At 36.8% G+C, this 19,178-nt stretch overlaps 2 protein-coding genes and 1 long non-coding RNA gene across 9 annotated transcripts; 2 read left to right on the forward strand and 1 right to left on the reverse strand.

The window, feature by feature from the left end:
- Nucleotides 1-279: 279 nt before the first annotated feature.
- Nucleotides 280-4,698, forward strand: LOC143468536 (E-selectin-like). Of its 6 annotated transcripts, XM_076965830.1 has the most exons (12): nucleotides 280-619; nucleotides 960-1,128; nucleotides 1,365-1,720; nucleotides 2,057-2,101; nucleotides 2,165-2,250; nucleotides 2,339-2,464; nucleotides 2,545-2,707; nucleotides 2,825-2,997; nucleotides 3,135-3,248; nucleotides 3,343-3,537; nucleotides 3,610-3,784; nucleotides 3,882-4,698. In XM_076965830.1, exons 6-12 carry the CDS (start codon nucleotides 2,401-2,403, stop codon nucleotides 3,895-3,897), a joined length of 900 nt encoding a protein of 299 aa, XP_076821945.1. In that variant the 5' UTR covers nucleotides 280-619; nucleotides 960-1,128; nucleotides 1,365-1,720; nucleotides 2,057-2,101; nucleotides 2,165-2,250; nucleotides 2,339-2,400; the 3' UTR covers nucleotides 3,898-4,698. The 6 variants fall into 6 exon arrangements, with proteins under 6 accessions (XP_076821945.1, XP_076821942.1, XP_076821946.1 ...); XM_076965827.1 differs by having other exon boundaries at nucleotides 2,057-2,250; XM_076965831.1 differs by having other exon boundaries at nucleotides 2,057-2,246.
- A 2,993-nt stretch (nucleotides 4,699-7,691) lies between these two features.
- On the forward strand, nucleotides 7,692-19,146 carry LOC143468466 (complement factor B-like). Of its 2 annotated transcripts, XM_076965703.1 has the most exons (30): nucleotides 7,765-7,836; nucleotides 7,951-8,097; nucleotides 8,325-8,543; nucleotides 8,693-8,833; nucleotides 8,935-9,111; nucleotides 9,242-9,439; nucleotides 9,585-9,770; nucleotides 9,970-10,187; nucleotides 10,295-10,424; nucleotides 10,531-10,659; nucleotides 10,737-10,816; nucleotides 11,005-11,140; nucleotides 11,412-11,557; nucleotides 11,637-11,760; nucleotides 11,842-11,966; nucleotides 12,119-12,320; nucleotides 12,392-12,548; nucleotides 12,755-12,902; nucleotides 13,049-13,226; nucleotides 13,308-13,463; nucleotides 13,636-13,806; nucleotides 14,389-14,571; nucleotides 14,677-14,856; nucleotides 15,160-15,339; nucleotides 15,476-15,661; nucleotides 16,320-16,502; nucleotides 16,811-16,978; nucleotides 17,713-18,075; nucleotides 18,220-18,339; nucleotides 18,406-19,146. In XM_076965703.1, the coding sequence occupies exons 1-30, from the start codon at nucleotides 7,776-7,778 to the stop codon at nucleotides 18,519-18,521; spliced, it is 4,908 nt and encodes a 1,635-aa protein (XP_076821818.1). In that variant the 5' UTR covers nucleotides 7,765-7,775; the 3' UTR covers nucleotides 18,522-19,146. The 2 variants fall into 2 exon arrangements, with proteins under 2 accessions (XP_076821819.1, XP_076821818.1); XM_076965704.1 differs by lacking the exons at nucleotides 16,320-16,502; nucleotides 16,811-16,978; nucleotides 17,713-18,075; nucleotides 18,220-18,339; nucleotides 18,406-19,146 and adding an exon at nucleotides 15,967-16,193 and having other exon boundaries at nucleotides 7,692-7,836.
- Nucleotides 12,522-14,548, reverse strand: LOC143468571 (uncharacterized). Its single transcript, XR_013119000.1, has 4 exons — nucleotides 14,407-14,548; nucleotides 13,292-13,936; nucleotides 12,819-13,199; nucleotides 12,522-12,655 (listed from the first exon to the last, which is right to left on the reverse strand). It is a non-coding gene; the product is annotated as an uncharacterized LOC143468571 (long non-coding RNA).
- Nucleotides 19,147-19,178: the final 32 nt, after the last annotated feature.

The following is a 19,178-nucleotide window of genomic DNA, read 5'->3' on the forward strand; positions in this document are numbered from 1 at the left end:
TATTTTGCCAGAAACGGACAAAGCGTAAACCCCTTGTTCAAAACCATAAGCGTTTTAGAATAGAGGATTTCATACAAACGATACTTAAAGCTGATTTCATTCTCGTAGCGGCAAACGTCATACAAGATTAACTACAGTATTAGGGTCATTATCATGAGCTTGTTTTCAACCTAAACCGAGTATACGTGCCTCGGGTAGAGACGTATTTGACAGACGTGCTACGTTACCATTTACCATATCACGTACACGATAAAGCAAAGAGAGCGAGTGAAACGAAAAACAGCAACTATTTGGGAGATGAAGTTGGTGATAGCAAAAAGTAAACAGCTACAGAGATTCAGAAAGTAATACTAAGTTTTGCCGTTTTGTACAGTAAACGTTTGGCAAAGGGATTAGCTGTTCAAACAACTGCAAATATCAACAATTTGAGATATAGTGCTTTACAGATTTTTTCGCCTTGGGCAAAAACTTTTACGAAATAGAGTTTATCATTGTTAGCTTAGTTCTAGAAAAACTTGCTCAGCGAAACTTCGGACGAGTATAATTTTCAAGTTTCTGCGGGCCATGAAAGTTGGAACGAGGCAAATTGGTGTTTTGCTTCTACTGATTTTTGATCAGGGTAAGACACAAACAAAATGCAAGCTAACAGCGGATGTGTGTGCGTAGATACCGTTATCAAAATATGTTTATGTTTGTTAACGTTTCCCAGGCTGGACATCACCATCATTTCCTTTTTATTGCAACATAATTGCATGTCCTATAAAAAGGGATGACTTTGGTGCACTTGTTTTCAATACATATATTCAACAACACATAGGCTGCTTTAAAAAATATGACTGGCACAATTATACAGAATAGGTGTGAATAGTGACAACGAAAGACCACATAGGGTTTTCAGTGAATGTAGATTATAATTAATACGCAGTTAAACTAAACTAAACAGTTAATGCGCTTTAAAGTTTAGCGTGGGATTCGGCGTCACAGGAAACATCGTGCGAACGCAATCTATCACTCCTCTTGAAGAGAGCAGGAATTGCAGAAAAACATGTTATTCGAACTCTAACTGCAGAGGAGTTTTGAAAAAATGTCTTTGTGATAAAATTTCTGGAAAGTCTTGCTTCAACCCAGGTAAAACGTATCTTCATGTGCTTTTTCACAAATTCAACAATCTCAATTTTTTTGATGTTATGGTACTTATGAAATGATAAAATCCTTGTTAACTTCTGATTTTAGTAAGTATTTAAGACTTGTTTAAACAAAATCATTGATAAAACAGTAAAAATACAATTATATTTGAAAAAACCTATACAATATAAATTATTTTCAATGTAAAATTGTACTGGCAGCAAAATATGTGCTTTTAGATGGCCCGTGCGAAGAGATTGAACCATTTGAAAACGGCGTAATTGATGGTCTAAGAACCTTCGGAAAAGATGTCACCTACATATGCAATGATGGATACGTTTTAGTCGGCAGCAGTACGAGAACTTGCCGATCAGACAAGAAATGGACGGGCTCAGCACCGTATTGCAAAAGTAGGAATTGATAGCTCGAGTTACAATTCGACATCTGTAACTTATTTATAGCTTGGATTATTACCAGCGTATTTTGTTTTTTGACGGCGTCTGTGCATATCCTGCCCGAACTTCAAGCGCATACCCAGAAACCGATGGTAGTAATTTTGATATTGGGGATATGGTAACCTACAGTTATCAAGTTGGTAAGCAGACATCTAAACTTGATGTGTATCTGTTACCTCTATATGCATAACATTTTGAAAACGATTAATAAATCCGAAATCAAATTCATTAAACAGCGATATAAAAAAGCTAATGCTAGTGCTAAAAGCACACACACACAGCACACAATACACACGCTAATGCTACCAGTTAAAACAAAAGTCTGTGTCATTGACTTAAAGTCTAATGTTTATCCTACATAAAAAGTGCAGATTTTCAGAGTGAATGCAATAAGGTTTCGGTGAAATATTTATGAATTGTGGACACACACACACACCTTTCTCACATGACGTTATAACAGGTTTTATTTTATCCAGAAATCCCAACATAACCTGCACATCAGATGGTTGGACGGAACCAAGGTACCTTTGCTCCAAAGTAAATTGTAAATCGCCCAGCGAAATAAACAATGGTTATTACGGAAGGGGACGACTTTTTCTTCGGAGGAAGAGTTTTTTATCACTGCGACGTTGGGAAAATAACAACTGAGGCCAAGCTCCAACTTGTGTGGGTGAGGATAAATATAAATCGATGGCTCGTGCGATTTTTAGATTTAAGAAATTATTCAAAGTAGCTGTGCATGTTTCATCATGAAATAGTTGACAAGGACTGCAACTTTGAAGACTTTCGACGACCGGTTTGTGGTTTCACAACTTCGGGAATGAATTTCAATCGCACATTTTTAAAGACTGGAGCACATGGCAGAGGGGTTGGAGCTGCAAGAGGTGCTTTTATGTTATAAGATTCCATGCTTACAGTTTCTCAAAAAACATGGCCGCCCTTTATCATTTATAGCTCTCTGCAGGGTATATTGCAAAAGCAAGCTTTGAGAGATCACAAAGAAATGCCGAAGCAATTTTATCCAGTCCAAGTATTTCTCGTAATACTCAAGTTTGCTTGAGGTTTTATTACCGAGTTTCGGAGTTTGAGAGTGGTAGTCATTTCTACCTATCCATGTCAGGATCAAGGTATCTATGATAGTTTTAATCACAATTGTAATTTGGCATTGACAAATGTCTCTAGTTGTCTATGCTAGTTGACTATACTATTCAGGTAAATGTTTAAATACTTTTTACATTTACAAGTCAAAGGTTGTGGTCTTTCAATCGCTTGGAACCCAGAAACAACTGCCTTGGGACGGATTATTCATTTCCGTCGTCGAGAAACGATCTTGAGGTTCATTTTACCGCAAAAAGCTCTCGATCGTCGACGTCAGTTGAACTTGATGACATTTCGTTTTCGGAAAATACGCCCTGCCGTAAGTGAAAGCAAAATATGACTGACAGACTTATCAAGCAACTTTAACTGAAACATGGTGTATTGGGTGTAGGTATAGAAACAACAACTCCATGAATAAGTAAGCATCAAAAAAACGTTTTCGTTCCTGTTTTAAAGGTGACGAATGTAGTATTCCGGATTCTTGTCAAAACGGAGGAACTTGCATCAACAGGATAGATGATTACACTTGTTTTTGTCGGTATGGATACGAAGGAAAGGATTGCTCAATACGTAAGCAACATTCAAAACATGCATAAGAAGTACTGATATGTAACATCATAGTTTTCATAAGGAATCTATGTAGCTTGAATAAATGCATTCTCAGGCCTTGATTGCTTGGTGCCTACTGCGCCAACCGATGGATCCGTTTCAACGTCATCGGGCAACAGAGTGTTATTGGATGGGACAATTACTTACTCATGCGATCCAGGATACTTCATGAAAAATCAGCTATATGGGACGTTGAAAGCAACTTGTCTGAGGAGCGGGAATTGGAATCGACCAACCCCTGTCTGTGAAGGTAGCCTACTTATAAGAAACCTGTGTTGTCAAAAGGCTTTCATATTATGCTGTAATACTTAAACCTGTGCAGAGAGTCGATGTATTGTTCCTCAAACACCGGCTCACGGAACCTTGTCAAGAGCTGCTGAGGAAAAATTCCCCGCAGATAGAAGTGTTTCATTTACATGCGATGAAGGCTGCACAATGATGGGACAACCAACCATATATTGCCGACGCTCCGGAACTTGGTCAAATGAGTTTCCTGAGTGTGTGGATTAGTAAAAGTATTACTTGGCATATCATTGCTGAATGTAAGTTGCAAATTATTCTTTACTTTTTTGACAAACACTTTGCAACGTTTAGAACGACAATGCACTGACTCCGGGGAGTGTCATTTTCCTTTCGTCTACAAAGGAAGAACCTATAAGTCTTGTATTGAATCTAAAATTGGTCTTGCTGACTGGTGTTCCTTGACTGCAGAATATGACGATGAATGGGACAGATGTGACAAGTCTTGTTCTTGTGCGTTTTACTTTGTTGTTGTTCCTGCTCGCACTATTGTGGGTTCGATCAGATTTACTTATGTGGCTGGTGACAGCATCACGTATTCATGCCAAGCTGGGTATAATATGATGTGGCCAGCCACGATAGTTTGTCAGAATACTGGAAAGTGGAGCAGCAACCCACCAAGCTGCGCATGAACGTGTTATCAGCTCTACCGCATATCTTTGTGGTTGTTCATAAAACCTCAAACACTTAAGACTATTAGCAATTGTGTCGTTGTAATGGTAAACTATCTTCTTGTAATAAAATATGCTTTCATTGACATCGTGTGCTATAGCCTGGTACACTGGCATGGTGTGACTTCGTGCTGTCTGTATATTAAAATTGTATGTAATATGAAATATATTTGGTGAAAGGTTTGACCAAGCACCGTGTTTATTTCTTCGCTGTTGTTGTTGTTTTTCTTTTTAACGGTTTACACTTTAGGCCTACACCTGAAGTGTAAAACGCTTCATCAATGATAAGATAAATCCTTAACTTTCTTGACCCTCACCAATGATTATGGTCATGTGAGGTCAGTCTACTTTTGACGTTGAGCGAGAAAGTACGTTGGATTGTGGTGCGCAGTTTTAATCACTTGTTTCATTAGAAAGAGACCAAGCTTTTATGTACAGCATGTTTGTTGTGGGAGTGCTTTGATGATGAGAACCTTTGAGGAATTATGGCTGTTAAACATTGTATCAAGTCTAGTAGGAAGGGATAATTCTACTTCGATTGCAAACATAAGCTGGAATAACTGACAGAGTTTATACAAATCTCAATGTTGTTGTTGGTTGCATAATGGAAAATACCATTTCTTTAAAACGCGCTGATTACTCTAGAAGAGAAGTGTGTATACGTCACTGGAAAGCACACGCGCCTGAGAGTGAGGTCACAGCTTACTATGAGTTAATTCAAAACAGATGTTCATTAATAAATATCATAAATCGTATCACTTTATTATCAACTTGTTCCACACTTCTCGCAGTCGTTTGATCATTCCGGACTCTAATTATATTTCATTCTAATTATGATTTGGTAATTATCATTTGGTAATTTGGTAATTTGGTAATTTGGTAATTTGGTAATTTGGTAATTTGGTAATTTGGTAATTTGGTAATTTGGTAATTTGGTAATTTGGTAATTTGGTAATTTGGTAATTTGGTAATTTGGTAATTTGGTAATTTGGTAATTTGGTAATCATTAATTACACTGGTCTACAAAAACAAAAAAAAATTTTGTTGCATGAACTTTGATGATTGATTTAGGCTAAGTTTTGGTTGCTGAATCCAATTCTGAGCTCAGAATTGCTCTATCACGTCAGGTTTTTTCGCTGCGCATTTTCCCCAATTTCATAAATTGATCAAATTTTGACTTTCGTTAGTGACGGTACGGTGAGCGTATAACAGCAACAAATCAAAAATTGTTATTGAAATCACCTATGATGAAACCTCGGCTGGAAGTTTTGTTGTAACACAGAATGACAGGGTTTTCAGTAAACTTTAATCTAGTGGTTTTCAATCTTTTTTCAATCACGGACCTCTTTTCGAATTTCGAAATTATATGTGGACGCATTCATTTTTTCTTTCGTATCTCATTACTTAGTTACCATCTTTATGCATCACGTTTGGTAGCTCATTACTGAGTTACCGTCTTTATCTGTATACATCTGCCCTGGAGACTTAAAAGGCCAATGCTTTTTGTGACAGCACCCTGCTCTTTAGTAAAACGTAAACATTGTCAACAATAAACATAACATTGTTCGTATAATGTAAAAGAAAAGAGCTCAAAACGAAGCCTGAAGTGCGTGTTACTTCACAATGGAAATAAATATGCATCGATTCCAGTAGGACATTCTGTGACACTCAAAGAGACGTATGAAAACATTAAGGATGTGCTGGAAACACTGAAGTACAGTGATCATGGCTGGGCATTATGTGTAGACATAACAATAATGAACCTTCTGTTAGGACAGCAAGGTGGTTACACCAAAAACCCTTGTTTTCTCTGCTACTGGGATAGCAGAGCCATAGATGAGCATTGGATAAAAGATAAGTAGCCAGAAAGGAGCAGTTTAACACCTGGAGAGAAAAATATCATTCATAACCCGTTAGTAGATACCAAGAAGATCATCCTGCTGCAACTTCCCACCAATCTTGGGGCAATGAAATGGTATGCTAAGGTTCTTGATCACAATGCTTTGGAGTTAAGGTTCTTGATCACAATGGAGATTGCTTTAAGTACATCTGCTAAGCCTTCCCAAGTCTCAGTGAAGAAAAGAAAGAAAATGGCTGTAGTTTTTAGTGGCCCACAAATAAGGAAGCTGCTCAGAGATCCAAACTTTGCAGCATCAATAAACAGAGTTGAAGCAAGGACTTGGAATTCTTTTTCTTTAGTTGTTAGTAACTCCTTTGGCAACAGAAAGGCAGATAACTATCGAGACCTCTTAAAAGAAATGTTATTCAGCATGCAAGAGATGAAATGCAATATGAGCATAAAGCTACATTTTCTGAAAAATCATTTAGATTACTTTCCTGAAAACCTTTGGGACGTCAGTGAAGAACAAGGTGAGCGCTTTCACCAAGACATTAGAGTTATATGGAAGAGCGCTACCAAGGCCAATGGGACTGCCACATGATGGCAGATTACTGCTGGAACTTGAAGAGAGAAAATTACACCACTACCCATAAACGAAAGCCATTAAAACGAAAATTTTCGAGCTCTTAAAGATTGTGGCAGTTCTGTATCATTACATTGATTGTTCAACGGCTAGTTTCTAGTGATGTTTTTTAAATGATTTCGAGGCTTTGTGTTCGTGTTTAGCATGATTAAGCGTTCCAGCAGTTTTGATTAAAACGACCTCTACATTTCAAGGCGGTTTCTGATTTGCGGTATTATTTATATTGATCATATATATTATTTCAAAAACGTGATGTGATAGAAAAAAAATAATGCCAGATTCGGATTCAGCGCCCCAAAATTAGGTAAAAAAGACCCCAACACAGTCTGCCGCAAAAATCGTGTTGACCAGTGTTATCATTCTAATTACACGGACCGCGATTTTCAAGAAATTATTGACAGCTTACTCGTAGCACAGGAAAAGAATTTTTTTTAAACATTTCAAAAATCTATGCTGCATGTAGCATTCTTGTTCGGTGTGCAATATAAAATTTGCTCAAATGAACTATTCTTCCAATCTCTCATATTAATGATGTGTTGTTAACATATAAGTTCTAAATCTCTTTGCGTATTTTTCGTGTCTTGAATTCAGTTTTACGTTTGTTGTATGAAGATGAACAGCCGCAAAATACGTACTGGTCAGTTTTGTACAGAATAATGATTGTCTTGGTATTAAGCGCAGTGAAAGAACTTCGACCTCAAAGAAAGGTGATTTGACGAACTCATTATAGTCTTTGTATTTGGTGACGGAATACCACATTTGCTTTGCACCATTTGTGGACTTTCTTCACATATAGCCTCAAGTAATTGTGCAAAAGGGAATTTTATATGACGGTTTATGAAACTTGTAATCTCAAAACGGAATCGTAAAGTTATTTCAGGATCGTTAATGCGCAAACCACAACAACAAGTTTTCAAACGAAACCGCGATAAATTTTTTCTGCGAGTTCGCCCGTTCAAATCGCTTCAGGCAATTAAACATACGCTTATAAGATTCCCTTAATGTTAAAGAAAGAAAATTTAGTTTCAGAAAACATGGAGATCAAGTTTTGTCAAGTTTGTGCAGTAATCGTTTTGCTTTCAACAACTTACCAAAGTAAACGAGCAGAACATATGTTATTATATTAGTCAAACATATTAAAATTAGTAAAAAACTATCTGTTTGTGGAAACCATTTTTGATTGTGCTACATTTGATTCTTGTTTCAAAGTATCAGCTCAGTGTCCAAGACGAAACCAAACAACAGCAGATGCTGTAGGACGACCTTGTCGTAAGCCCTGTCCATCACAAGCTCAGTGCAAAGGTGGAAAAACATGTCGATGTGATCACGAGTGTGGAACGTCTTGCATCAATATGAGTAAGTTATAATGTGTTCCTGATAAAGCTTGAATGTAAAAGTGAATGAAATTGTGCCTACAGTAAAGTCATAAAAACAAAATTATTTTAACATGTAGAGTATGTACGGTCAGCGAAATTTTATCTTTTTCCTTTGAAACAATTTAGCAAGTATTCGTGCAATGTTATGGAGTTATGTAGTTGAAAAATAAAAACATAAGTTTACATAATATTTAACATTATTCATAGATAACTTTTGCGGTCTACCATCGGTGATACCAAATATGGCAAGAGTTCGCGTTTATCGAAGACACTCGAACGGATCACTCGTATTGAAACCGTCGCCACCTTACCATTATGATGATATGGCTGAGTATGAGTGTGCGCCTGGTTACCGTTTAGAAGGATCTCAAAAGTTCAACTTATGCCATGGAAGGAAAAGTTGGACTAGATTGGCGGTTTGTGCTCGTAAGTGAATGTCAATAAACATCAAAGAAATAGTCGTTCAAAGCGCGTCGTTATGAAGCATTTTATGCCACGTTGCTGTAAACAAAGCATTTGCTATTATCTCATATATAACAAGGTCATTGCACATAAACTTGTTACTTTATTTTCAGGAAGTTGCCGCAGGTTTGATCAAGAAAAAGTTTTGCGAAATCTCATGATATGCGGAACAAATTGTTTGACAAGTTCAGAGTGCACGGAAGACATGAGTTGTGTGTGTGATGGGTATTGTGGTAGGACTTGCGTGAACCCAGGTCATATATTTACACATGAAAATGTCAATCATCTTAATTTTTATGTAATTTTCAGTGACTAGGTGTTATATTTCAAAACTTATTTTCTTATTATAATCAAGACATCGACTGCGGGGAAGCCCCACCATCCGCACACGCATCAATTAAATATGACGGGGAAGGATTTCATCGGAGAGCTTACTACCGGTGTGACGTCGGATTTTATCTTCAGTTCGGAGATTTAACGAGGAAATGCACAGGAGGTGGAACCTGGATTGGAAGATTGATCAATTGCGCTCGTGAGTAATTTGTTAAGGTCATGTTGTAAAATAAACCTTATAGTTTAAACGTTTTCTAGGAACAAAAATTATCGATTTTAACGTCGCAAACTTGGTTTTGTAATTATTCTAATTTGCTAAAACGATACAGCTACAACTTGTGGTGATCCATTGCCTTCTATTCGATCGATGGGTGGCGACATTGTGCAGTATCAGCATGGCCCATATTTGGTTGGACACCAAGTGACGTTTCAGTGCTCTCCAGGGCAACGGTTGCTAGGAGACAGCGTTCAAACGTGCACGGACGACGGACAGTGGAGTGGATTAAACGCAATTTGCGATATGATTGGTGAATGAACCTTTTGCTTACTTGGAAAATATTTAAACTATGCCTTGTTGGAGTTTTCATGCAATGCCTTAAAAGGAAAGGCGTATATACTGAGACTGAATTATAGCAGCTAGATTAGTTGTAATTTGTCGTGGTTTTTATTTAGATGATGAATCAAGATGTCCGCATCCTGGAGTTCCAATAAACGGTAATCTCTTGACAAGGAGCAATTTCACGATGGGAGCGATGGTTGAGTTTGAATGTGATGAAGGATACTCGATGATTGGAGATCGACAACAAGAATGTCTTTACTTCCTACAGTGGAGCGATGGTGGTGCTCCGAAATGCATAGGTGTCGTATTGAGCTCATCGTAATAGCAAAAGTGTAAACTGTATCTTTATACATCAGATAAAGTTTAGAATATTATTTAGTCTCTCAATCTGGCAACGAAAGGCGCGCAATATAGCACGTACTAATGGGTGCGTGTTCAAAGTTCAAAAGCTACAGAAGCGTTTCATTTTCTTACCGTATGAAACTGTGTTTGTTTCAGACCCTCGATACCCTGCCAGCAATTCAGCTTCTTTACGTCGACTTCAAGGAAATCTGGAAACAACTGAAGATCTCGTCCACAACCACAGCCTGGGTCATTCATTATCATCAACATCAACAATATTGCATGAAACAATCTTTGTCATTGATATTTCTGAAGATGTCAGTGATGAAACTCTTAGAGTTTCCCTGGAGTTTGCTGAGAATCTTGTAAATGAGGTTGGTAAACACTTTGATTTTTTAAAAGTAGGCCTATATAATTTCTATCTTGTATATAGACCAGCATCAAATTGTTTGTGCAAACAAATTGATTTTTAAATTTACAGGCAAGCAGAAACAACTACTTGAAATGCGCCATCATTGTTTTTGCTTCAGGATCCAAAGTTGTCCTGAAGTTTACTTCAGTTTCTACACAAGAAGTAATTCGATCGCTGAGAACTATTTTAGTAGACAGAGGTAAATGAAAAGGTTAAAGGAAAAAAGGAAGTTGAAACAAAAATGTAATGCTTATAAAATGAGCTTAAAATAATAAAAAATGTTATCAACTCGTGATTTGGCGCAGAAAAGTTCGTGCAAAATGTTGGTGAACTGAGAAACACTGCGGAGGGGTTGCAAAAATTACAGGAAGTTTATTCAAGGATCGCACAAAACATTTCGGAAAACATGAGGAATATTTTCTTGTTTATCAATGGTAAAAAGAGGATATGTGCGTCATCAACTCAGTTATACTCAAGATTTTAGTTACAGATTGTTTTTCATTTTTTTAAGGTCAACATTTTCCAGGACTGATTTCCCCAAAAATCGTGATGCAAGATTTTATAGATGGATTGTCAAAAAATTTGCCAAACGTACATTTGTGTGGATTTCATCTACAAACTTTTAATTTCATAAATAATATGTTTGAATTTTCGGGAGCGCTTTTAAAGTCAACACTTAAACATAAATGTTTCGATATTTCATGTTTTGGATTTATCTAACTTCTGTTTGGTTTGAATTTTGTTCACATTTGACACCAGAATGACGCAATATGTTTTAGATTTATGTAATAGCATTTGGATCAAATGTTCATGAAAGTGCAACCTATGACGAACTGCAATCCCTAACTTATCCCAGACACTTACTTTTGGTCAATCCAACTTTCACTGAAGTACTTGATACTTTTAAGAGCCAAGGTTAGTTCTAAGTTAGCAGTTCAATTGTAAAGCTTATTACTCAGTTCTACTGAAATATTTTTAAATTAGAAAAGTTCAACATGTGGTTTAAATTTTAAAACAAATTAAAAATCATCATATTAAATTAAAACATGGACTAATATAAAATTTTTCAAACCAATGTCTACTTTTGCTATAGTCACAATCAATTCAATTTTCGCAGTAAAATTTCAAAATTAGCTAAAATCCAAAGAACTACGATTTAAACAAGACTAACAAAATGCTTCTATAGACTTTTGTCAATGCGGAATATCTGGAGATGTTGGAAATGTGAAGAAAAGAGCAAGTATTGGCAGAGTTGTAAAAGGAACAGAAGCAAATTTGGCTGCTTGGCCTTGGCAAGTTCTAATAGCCGAACATCGGGCAAGAGTTTCAGATGTAAGCTTGATTATTTACATATATAGCTTTAACACTCGGCTAAAATTTCGAGTTTACCTAAAAGATGTACCGTTTGTAGACATATCGCCGTGTTAGAGGCGGTGGGTCTTTAATCAACCATCGATGGGTTCTCACAGCTGCTCATGTCTTTCATGGCATGGCAAGACCAAGAAATTGGGCGCACAATATCTTGCTTACGTTTGGTTGGTTGAATCTCATTGAAAGATTGTTTTGTAAAACAACAAAGCGTTGATTAAGTTTGTTGTGTAACAATTTTTTCAAAGGAATTCGACAGTTACCGGAAAGCGATCAATCTCAGCTTTCTTCACATGTACAAGTTTTTCGAGCAGAGAAGATTTATGAGCACGAAAACTTTTCCATCAACACATTTGATTACGACATAGCTTTGGTAATTTTTGTTTAATCAAATAGCATTAGAAGTTTGATGAAACCAGAATATGTTGCAACTGAAAAGTGTTTCAAAACAAGAGCTATATTTTGTATGTTTGAAATCAACTTTTTCTGAAAACACTGACGAACAAAATCGATCTGTTGCTACAGGTTCTTGTAGGCAGAGAATTGAAGCAACTTGGCTTGTACTGGCAGCAAACTGGAAATGCAGGTTGGGTGAATTATACGTCATTTGTGAGACCAGTGTGCTTGCCATGCATGGATGGAAATTGCGTCATTGAATACTTGGAGAGAAATGAAAGGACGTTGTTTGGGAGAAAGATTTCAGAAAGTGATAAATGCAAAACTGAAGGTAACTCAATTGCAGAAAATATATTTTTTAAAATGATTTTGTCTGTAAATTGAAGCTTAAACTTGTTTTAGGCGACTGGTTGATCGAAAAAGGAGAACTTGAAAGAAAGTCTGTTCTAACAGTCGTTACAGGTTTTGGTGAAACAAGGATTCGTAATCCATCCGATTTTGATTTTAAAGTTTCGAAATTTTTAAACCAAGCACTAATTCGACTTCATAACGATGAAAGGTGACTCCAAAGTAGATTTCATTTTTCAGAAGCTTGATCCGAATGATTGGAGTAAATATGAAAAATGAGATCTGCGACTGTCGTTTTCACTGTCACTGTTACTGTCACTGGAAAAAATATAAAAAAATTTGAAGTTGCTGTGCTCTTAGAGCTTTTTAAACATGAAACGGTTTACGACGTGTTAGATTTAATTCATGAATTTTCAGGTGCAATCGAAGTATTGCCCAAATGAGAAAAAAAGGTTTACCCGAAGGAATTACGTTTACTGACCAAATGATTTGTGGAATTGGGGGAAACCCTGGTATTATAACTGATGCATGTAAAGGAGACAGCGGCGGACCACTTGTACGAGAGGTGGGCGAAGCTGAAACAGAGATTTGCTGAAGCTCAATTATAGCAAATGTTAAGTTATTATTAGTTTTTTCTTAAAATTTAAGGAGGATTATCTAAAGTAAATGCAAGTTTACATGATATTTATTACGTTTCAACTTTATTTACAGTTCAAAGAAAATGTTATTGGCAAAGGATGTTGGATACAAATTGGAATTGTGAGCTGGGGTTGGGGATGTGGATCAACATACACAGAAAATGGCATAAAATACCAATTTCCAGGATACTACACAAGCGTAGCTCCGCTAATGTCCTGGATTACTGAAATACAACAACAAACAGAATCAGGTTCTGTTCCCATTAATCGAAAATGTGTAATTTAACAAATAAAAACAAACGTTTACAAAAATTACCTTAAATATTTACTAGAATTATCTAATCTTGACTCATTCTGTCGTGCTGATCTTTGCCAAGTGGAGGCAGGAAGAACTTGCAGGAAATCTTGTGAGAATGCTGCAGATTGTAGAGGAGCACTGAAGAGATGTGTTTGTGATGACGTTTGTGGAATGTCTTGTATTAATCCAAGTAACAGTTTGGTGAAAGCAAAATAGTTGTACTGTAGTAGAAAACCGATAACGGGACATTCATTATGTTTTCAAGTAATCGAAACTTTTTATTGGCAAAGTCTAAGCAATATTGGTCCAGTTTTTTACACGTTTTCGGCTTTACAATGCCCATTCATTTGTTTCTCAATTAGAAGCTCTTTGTGATGATTTGGATACATTCAGCAATGGGACAATCGAAGGCGACAGAACTTATGGCGATACAGTTCATTACGTTTGCAATGAGGGATTCATTCTCAAAGGAACAAGAACCAGGACATGTAGATCCGACAAAAAATGGACTGGAACAGCTCCAACTTGCTTGGGTAAGATTGGCTGTGTCAGAATTTACATTCAAGCGCATTTATGCAGTTACCATTCAAAGAAACTTTCCCAAGTTGAACCACACCTTACATTATATACCAAGTCCATTTATATCGCGATGGATAGTATATACTGTAAAAATAAATATATGAGTTATGTTTGCATGATATTAACTTCTACTTTAAGTTGTAAAAGCTTCCTAATTCCATTCATTTTTACAACATAATCAAATGCTTTATCAATTTCTTCAATAAAACATCTATATACGCTTGCATTAGAAAGTTAGTTTATTTTGTTACAACTTTTAAATGTAAATACCTTACATTGTTTTACAAAAAATTAATTTACGAAATTATTGTTTTGGAGTTCATTGTTAAACGTTTTAAGTCTTTTATTGTATAAGAGTGTGTTCAACTAACAATTTATTAACAGTTCTAACAAAGCAATAGCCCTTTCCTGCACATAACAACTAAGTCAGGGGCTTCTCTTGTTCTTAACGAACTGCTAGTAAGATAGTATAAACGTGATTTACATTTGTAGGTTACTTAACGTTTCTGTCAAAACAATTTTATTATTGTAAACAGAGATAGAGTGCTTCGTACCCAGAGCTCCAAGCTTCGGTTCTGTTGAACCTCCAAGGTATAGCAGAGTGGCATTGGATGAGATCATAACATACTCTTGTGGTCGAAGACATCGACTGGTCGGTACCTCTAGCGCAATTTGCCAAGAAGACCGAGCATTTACTTCCCCACCACCACGTTGCCAAGGTAGGTATTGTTAAGATAAAATGTGTAATGGTGGGATGATAAAAGAAACAAGATTTTTAAAATATCACACTTTTATCAATCACATTCAATTAAACACCCTTCCAGAAATAACCTGTCCACGTCGAACCACACCTGCAGACGCCACACCAAGTTCATTGAAGTTGCGATGGGTGGTAGATGATGTTCTAAGTTACACTTGCGCTGTTGGGTATGACTTTAGGGGAAATCCTTCATCAACCTGTCTAGTTACTGGACGTTGGTCAAATGATTTACCCAATTGTCGCAGTGAGCAGTTTATTGTATTTTTGTCAGCTTATTACTATTCTATTGTCACATTTGTAATAAGAGGTAAAGGGACTCAGATATAGAGTAGTTTCATCTCATTGTAAACACATTCTCAAACTATACAGAGAAAAAGTGATTATCAAGAATTGCCATTTCTACCTTCTAATATAACACTTCATTGTAACAGAATTACTTCTACAGAAGTAAAACTTTACAGAATTACCGTGTCACAATCACCATGAGTTATAAACCAGCACTCTAAAATAGCACGTAAGACTCATAATGTGCACGTTGTTGTTTCAGTACGACGATGTGTACACCAAGACGTTCCAGAACATTCTACAGCTAACCCTAATAAAAGTCAATGGGTTTATGGAGACAGAGTCACTTACACTTGTGGTCGTGGCTACGAGTTGTCAGGATCGGCTGAATCACGCTGCACGTCAAGTGGTCGTTGGTCTGATCCTCCACCTACTTGCACAAGTAAGTCGGTAGCAAGTTGATGTTGAAACAGTTTTATGAGTTGTTTTAAACGAGCTGAAACGTATTTAATTTAGTGTTGTGTGAACAACATGCTGAAGCTATAACCTATTAGAATTTTATTGTGTTTACTTTACAGTAAGATCATGCGAGCATCCCACACCACCACGTAACGTCGACATTATAAGACCAGCAAACAAAATGTCTTGGGTGTATGAAGATACTATAACATATGGATGTAGCAGAGGTTTTCGCTTAAGTGGAGCCAAAATTTTGTCATGCACTGAAGACGGGACGTGGTCGCACCCTGTACCGACTTGCCAACGTAATACTCAACTTTACTGCAGGCATTACATATGTTACAGATTTTCTATTGCCAGGTCCTTCTCCACCGCTTTCACGGCCCACTCAAAGCCAAAAAGCCTCTTTTAATGTAGTCTGATTGTATTTCGATATCAGATTAAAAACACTCCACTCCGCTTTTGGGGCTTGACTTACGGTGCACACGTTTTACAATAAAATGGTAAAATATAATAAAGCAACCAGTTCTGAGTGACCAACAAAAACGACAGGTCCTCTTCCTAAACGCCCATACCACGACTGCCCTTGAAAGCCACCTTTTTTCGCCAGCTCACCTCTACCGCCTGAAGCCCATGCGGGAGACCAACCGAAAACAGGACACGTATGAATCTGCACTGGACCACATCGAAACACTTGAGGCGGTATAAACAACATGACAAAAACAGTGGACAAGAGAAATCAATCAAATCAGATCATCAAGAGAAATAACAAACAGAATAAAAGTTAACTGATAACTAAGGAAAACAAAAGCGTGGGAAGATGCACGAAAAACAAACAAACAGTAATGCGAAATATTATTTCCCCACACATACAGTATACCTTGCTAACCAAGTCAACTACTTATCTAGGGCTCTACGATTTATGTTACGGCTTATCCGCAAAAATAAATTGTGTTTTTGCAGAAATCACCTGTGAGCGCTCTGACCCCGACTTCGGCGAGTCAATCCCCAGAAAGGAAAGATATATTTTCGAGGAAGAAATTACATATTCATGCAACGAAGGATTTGATTTGGAGGGTGCAATTAGGTCAATTTGTCAAGCATCTGGAAGTTGGAATAACGATCCTCCAAACTGCTATTTGCCTGGTAAATGCTCGCTTTCATTCAATCCTCGTTAAAAGCATTTCAGTAAAACTTAAACGAGAATGTCCTCCCGATAGTGGTAATAAAAGACGGATTGATAATAATTGCTAATTGTCATAAACGTCCTTACTAACTTGACTTGTAATACGATTTTGACGCATTTAGTTTATAATAATCAATGGTATTACAATTAGGAGATTTTTAAAATTAAATTTTGAAATGACAACACACGTTTAAACAACGGTAAGAAGGGGTAGATCCTGCGTATATTAGAACATGAAGGATACTAACGATAATGGCATAATATGCAGGAGTTTGGAAAACCTGGGGTGGATGGACACCTTGCTCAGTTACCTGTGGTGAGGGAAACAGAAGAAGATGGAGAGTTTGTGGAAGATATGGTCGTACCGGAGGAGCATGCCTGGGCTCTTCCTTGCAAGACGAAGGATGTTCTACTCCATGCCCAGCAAGAAAAACAAGTAAAAGTTGCTTTTCAATCTGAACCGTGACTGCTCGTTACAATTTGAACAATTACATAAAAATTTACAAAAGCGAAAACATCTGCCTTTACTACCTTAAATCTAAGCGTGAACTAACCTTCTAATCAATCATTCGTAATTATTTCAATTTTCAAGCGCTGACCGTGAGTAACCTTAATTGAACTAGTTTAAAAAAATTGAATTTTACAAAATTAACATTTTTCCGAAGCGTTAATAAAAGAAATAATCTATCAATACACATAATTATATAAACAGTTAGATTAGAACTAATTAGAATTATTTAGATTAGGCAAACATCCTGGCCATTGCTTGTCTGTAATTCTTTTTTAATAACCGTTTTGTTTTTTTTGCAATGACGTTTCCCCGTAAATTCTTTCCCGCGTCTTGTTATCCGGGTTAACTCGCACACACTGTAGCTTACATTGTGATTTTTAGAACAGGCAACAAAATGTGTGTAGTCCACACAATGTTTATGGCGAATCTTGCCTGAGTCCGGAAGTGTTTTAAATATGAGTTGACACGCTTGTGTGGACGCCGTGATTCTTGCTGCCATTAACTCTATACATTTTTATAGCGCTTACATCCACTTCTTATATAACATTAGACTTATGTCTGAGTTACCATAATTTATCAGCTGTAAATAAGTCAAGGTAAATCATATTATTGTCTGAACTATGATGAAATTACTTCAATGGATCCACTTGTACATACAGGTTACTCTGACAAGGAGTACTTAATCTTTCGAATCGAGAAAAACTTCAATGATGCTAGAGACGCTTGTCAGAATTTAGGGGGAGATCTTGCCTTGGTAAAAACAGAGATGATTCAAAATGCACTTTCAACAATTATTGGGAGTCTTGGACGCACACCTTTCAGTTATGGTTATTTTATCGGAATGACTGATCAAAAACAAGAAGGACGCTGGCACTGGCTTGACGATACACGCCTGACTCATAGAAACTGGAACTGGCGTGAACCGAACAATGCAGGAAATGAAGACTGCGGAAGCATGTCGCGAAACGGAGGATGGAATGATCTCGCTTGTTGGCGAAAAACCTATTATATTTGCGAAAGAGGTGAGTAGACAAATTAATTATGCAAAGTCATGTTAACCTGAAAGGTTTTATACTAGCTTATACTTTATACTGCCATTGTTTATGTTGCAAAACTTATCTTGCAATTGCTTGACAAGGCCATGGGTTGTATCTATTTTGTACCAGATATGGACCCGTGCAGCGACACGGTGTGTATGAATGATGGTCGATGCGTTGCCGACAGTAACCTCAGAAGTTACGACTGTCAATGCCCTTCATATACAAGAGGGGATCATTGCGAGAGAAGTAGGATATATTTACTTATGGTATTTTGCTTTTCGGATTACTCCTGATACACTGCTTTTTTTGTAGTTTTCAACCCTTGCTGGAATTCGCCTTGTCAAAGCGGAAATTGTCATTCTGAAGACGGCTATTATTACTGCGTTTGTCCGGAAAATTCGTTCGGGTTGCACTGCGACAACGGTTAAACACGAAATTTCAACTTACTGTGGCGACCGTAATAAAATATTATAACAATTAGATAAATTGGCACCTTAAAAGCGGTTTTTGTGGGATTTCTCCAGCTGGAATTAATTAAATGTTTAAACTGACGTATTTATCGGCGTTAAGCAGTTATTCAAACAAAGGAAATTAAAATGTTTCAAGTAGCATTGTATTTTACCGTGTAATGTTTGATGGTACTTGGTCAGGGTTTCGGTATAATAGAAGATGTAACATGGCTTGTACGTAGCAATGCATTGTTTCTAGTAATCTTTATTCAAAGCGTAGTTCCAAATCGACATGTGACGTAGTAAGTGTGTCAAGTGGTTTTCTGTGCTGATGTAAATCGATTGAATTCTTTGTGAAAAAGTAGAATGTATAACATTGACAAGAGATACGTTTCATTGTATGGATAATTTGGCGTTCGCTCATTGGTCAATACTTTAGTATAAAAGCAAATGTTTGGTTTAAATCGCTCTCTTGGAAATTCTCTTCTTTCTGAGTTATTTCCTCTGAATTGAAGTTATTACTAAGATATTGGGAATTGGAAGCATGGTGATTAATTGGTTTCGATGTGACAACTTATTCGGACAATATAACAATTAGACTTTATGAAGTTGGTGTTGATTTGAAGAAACATTATT

This window comes from Clavelina lepadiformis, chromosome 8, assembly GCF_947623445.1.
Source record: "Clavelina lepadiformis chromosome 8, kaClaLepa1.1, whole genome shotgun sequence".
NCBI classification, from domain to species: domain Eukaryota; kingdom Metazoa; phylum Chordata; class Ascidiacea; order Aplousobranchia; family Clavelinidae; genus Clavelina; species Clavelina lepadiformis.

Excerpts from the sequence above, each read along its gene's own strand:
- LOC143468536 (XM_076965828.1), top strand. The coding sequence starts at position 2,401 with ATGAATTTCAATCGCACATTTTTAAAGACTGGAGCACATGGCAGAGGG. Across the intron at positions 2,708-2,824 it reads CTATCCATGTCAGGATCAAG|TCAAAGGTTGTGGTCTTTCA; the intron begins GTATCTATGATA and ends TACATTTACAAG. Across the intron at positions 3,249-3,342 it reads AGGAAAGGATTGCTCAATAC|GCCTTGATTGCTTGGTGCCT; the intron begins GTAAGCAACATT and ends ATGCATTCTCAG.
- LOC143468466 (XM_076965703.1), top strand. The coding sequence starts at position 7,776 with ATGGAGATCAAGTTTTGTCAAGTTTGTGCAGTAATCGTTTTGCTTTCA. Across the intron at positions 9,771-9,969 it reads TGGTGCTCCGAAATGCATAG|ACCCTCGATACCCTGCCAGC; the intron begins GTGTCGTATTGA and ends TGTTTGTTTCAG. Across the intron at positions 10,188-10,294 it reads CTGAGAATCTTGTAAATGAG|GCAAGCAGAAACAACTACTT; the intron begins GTTGGTAAACAC and ends TTAAATTTACAG.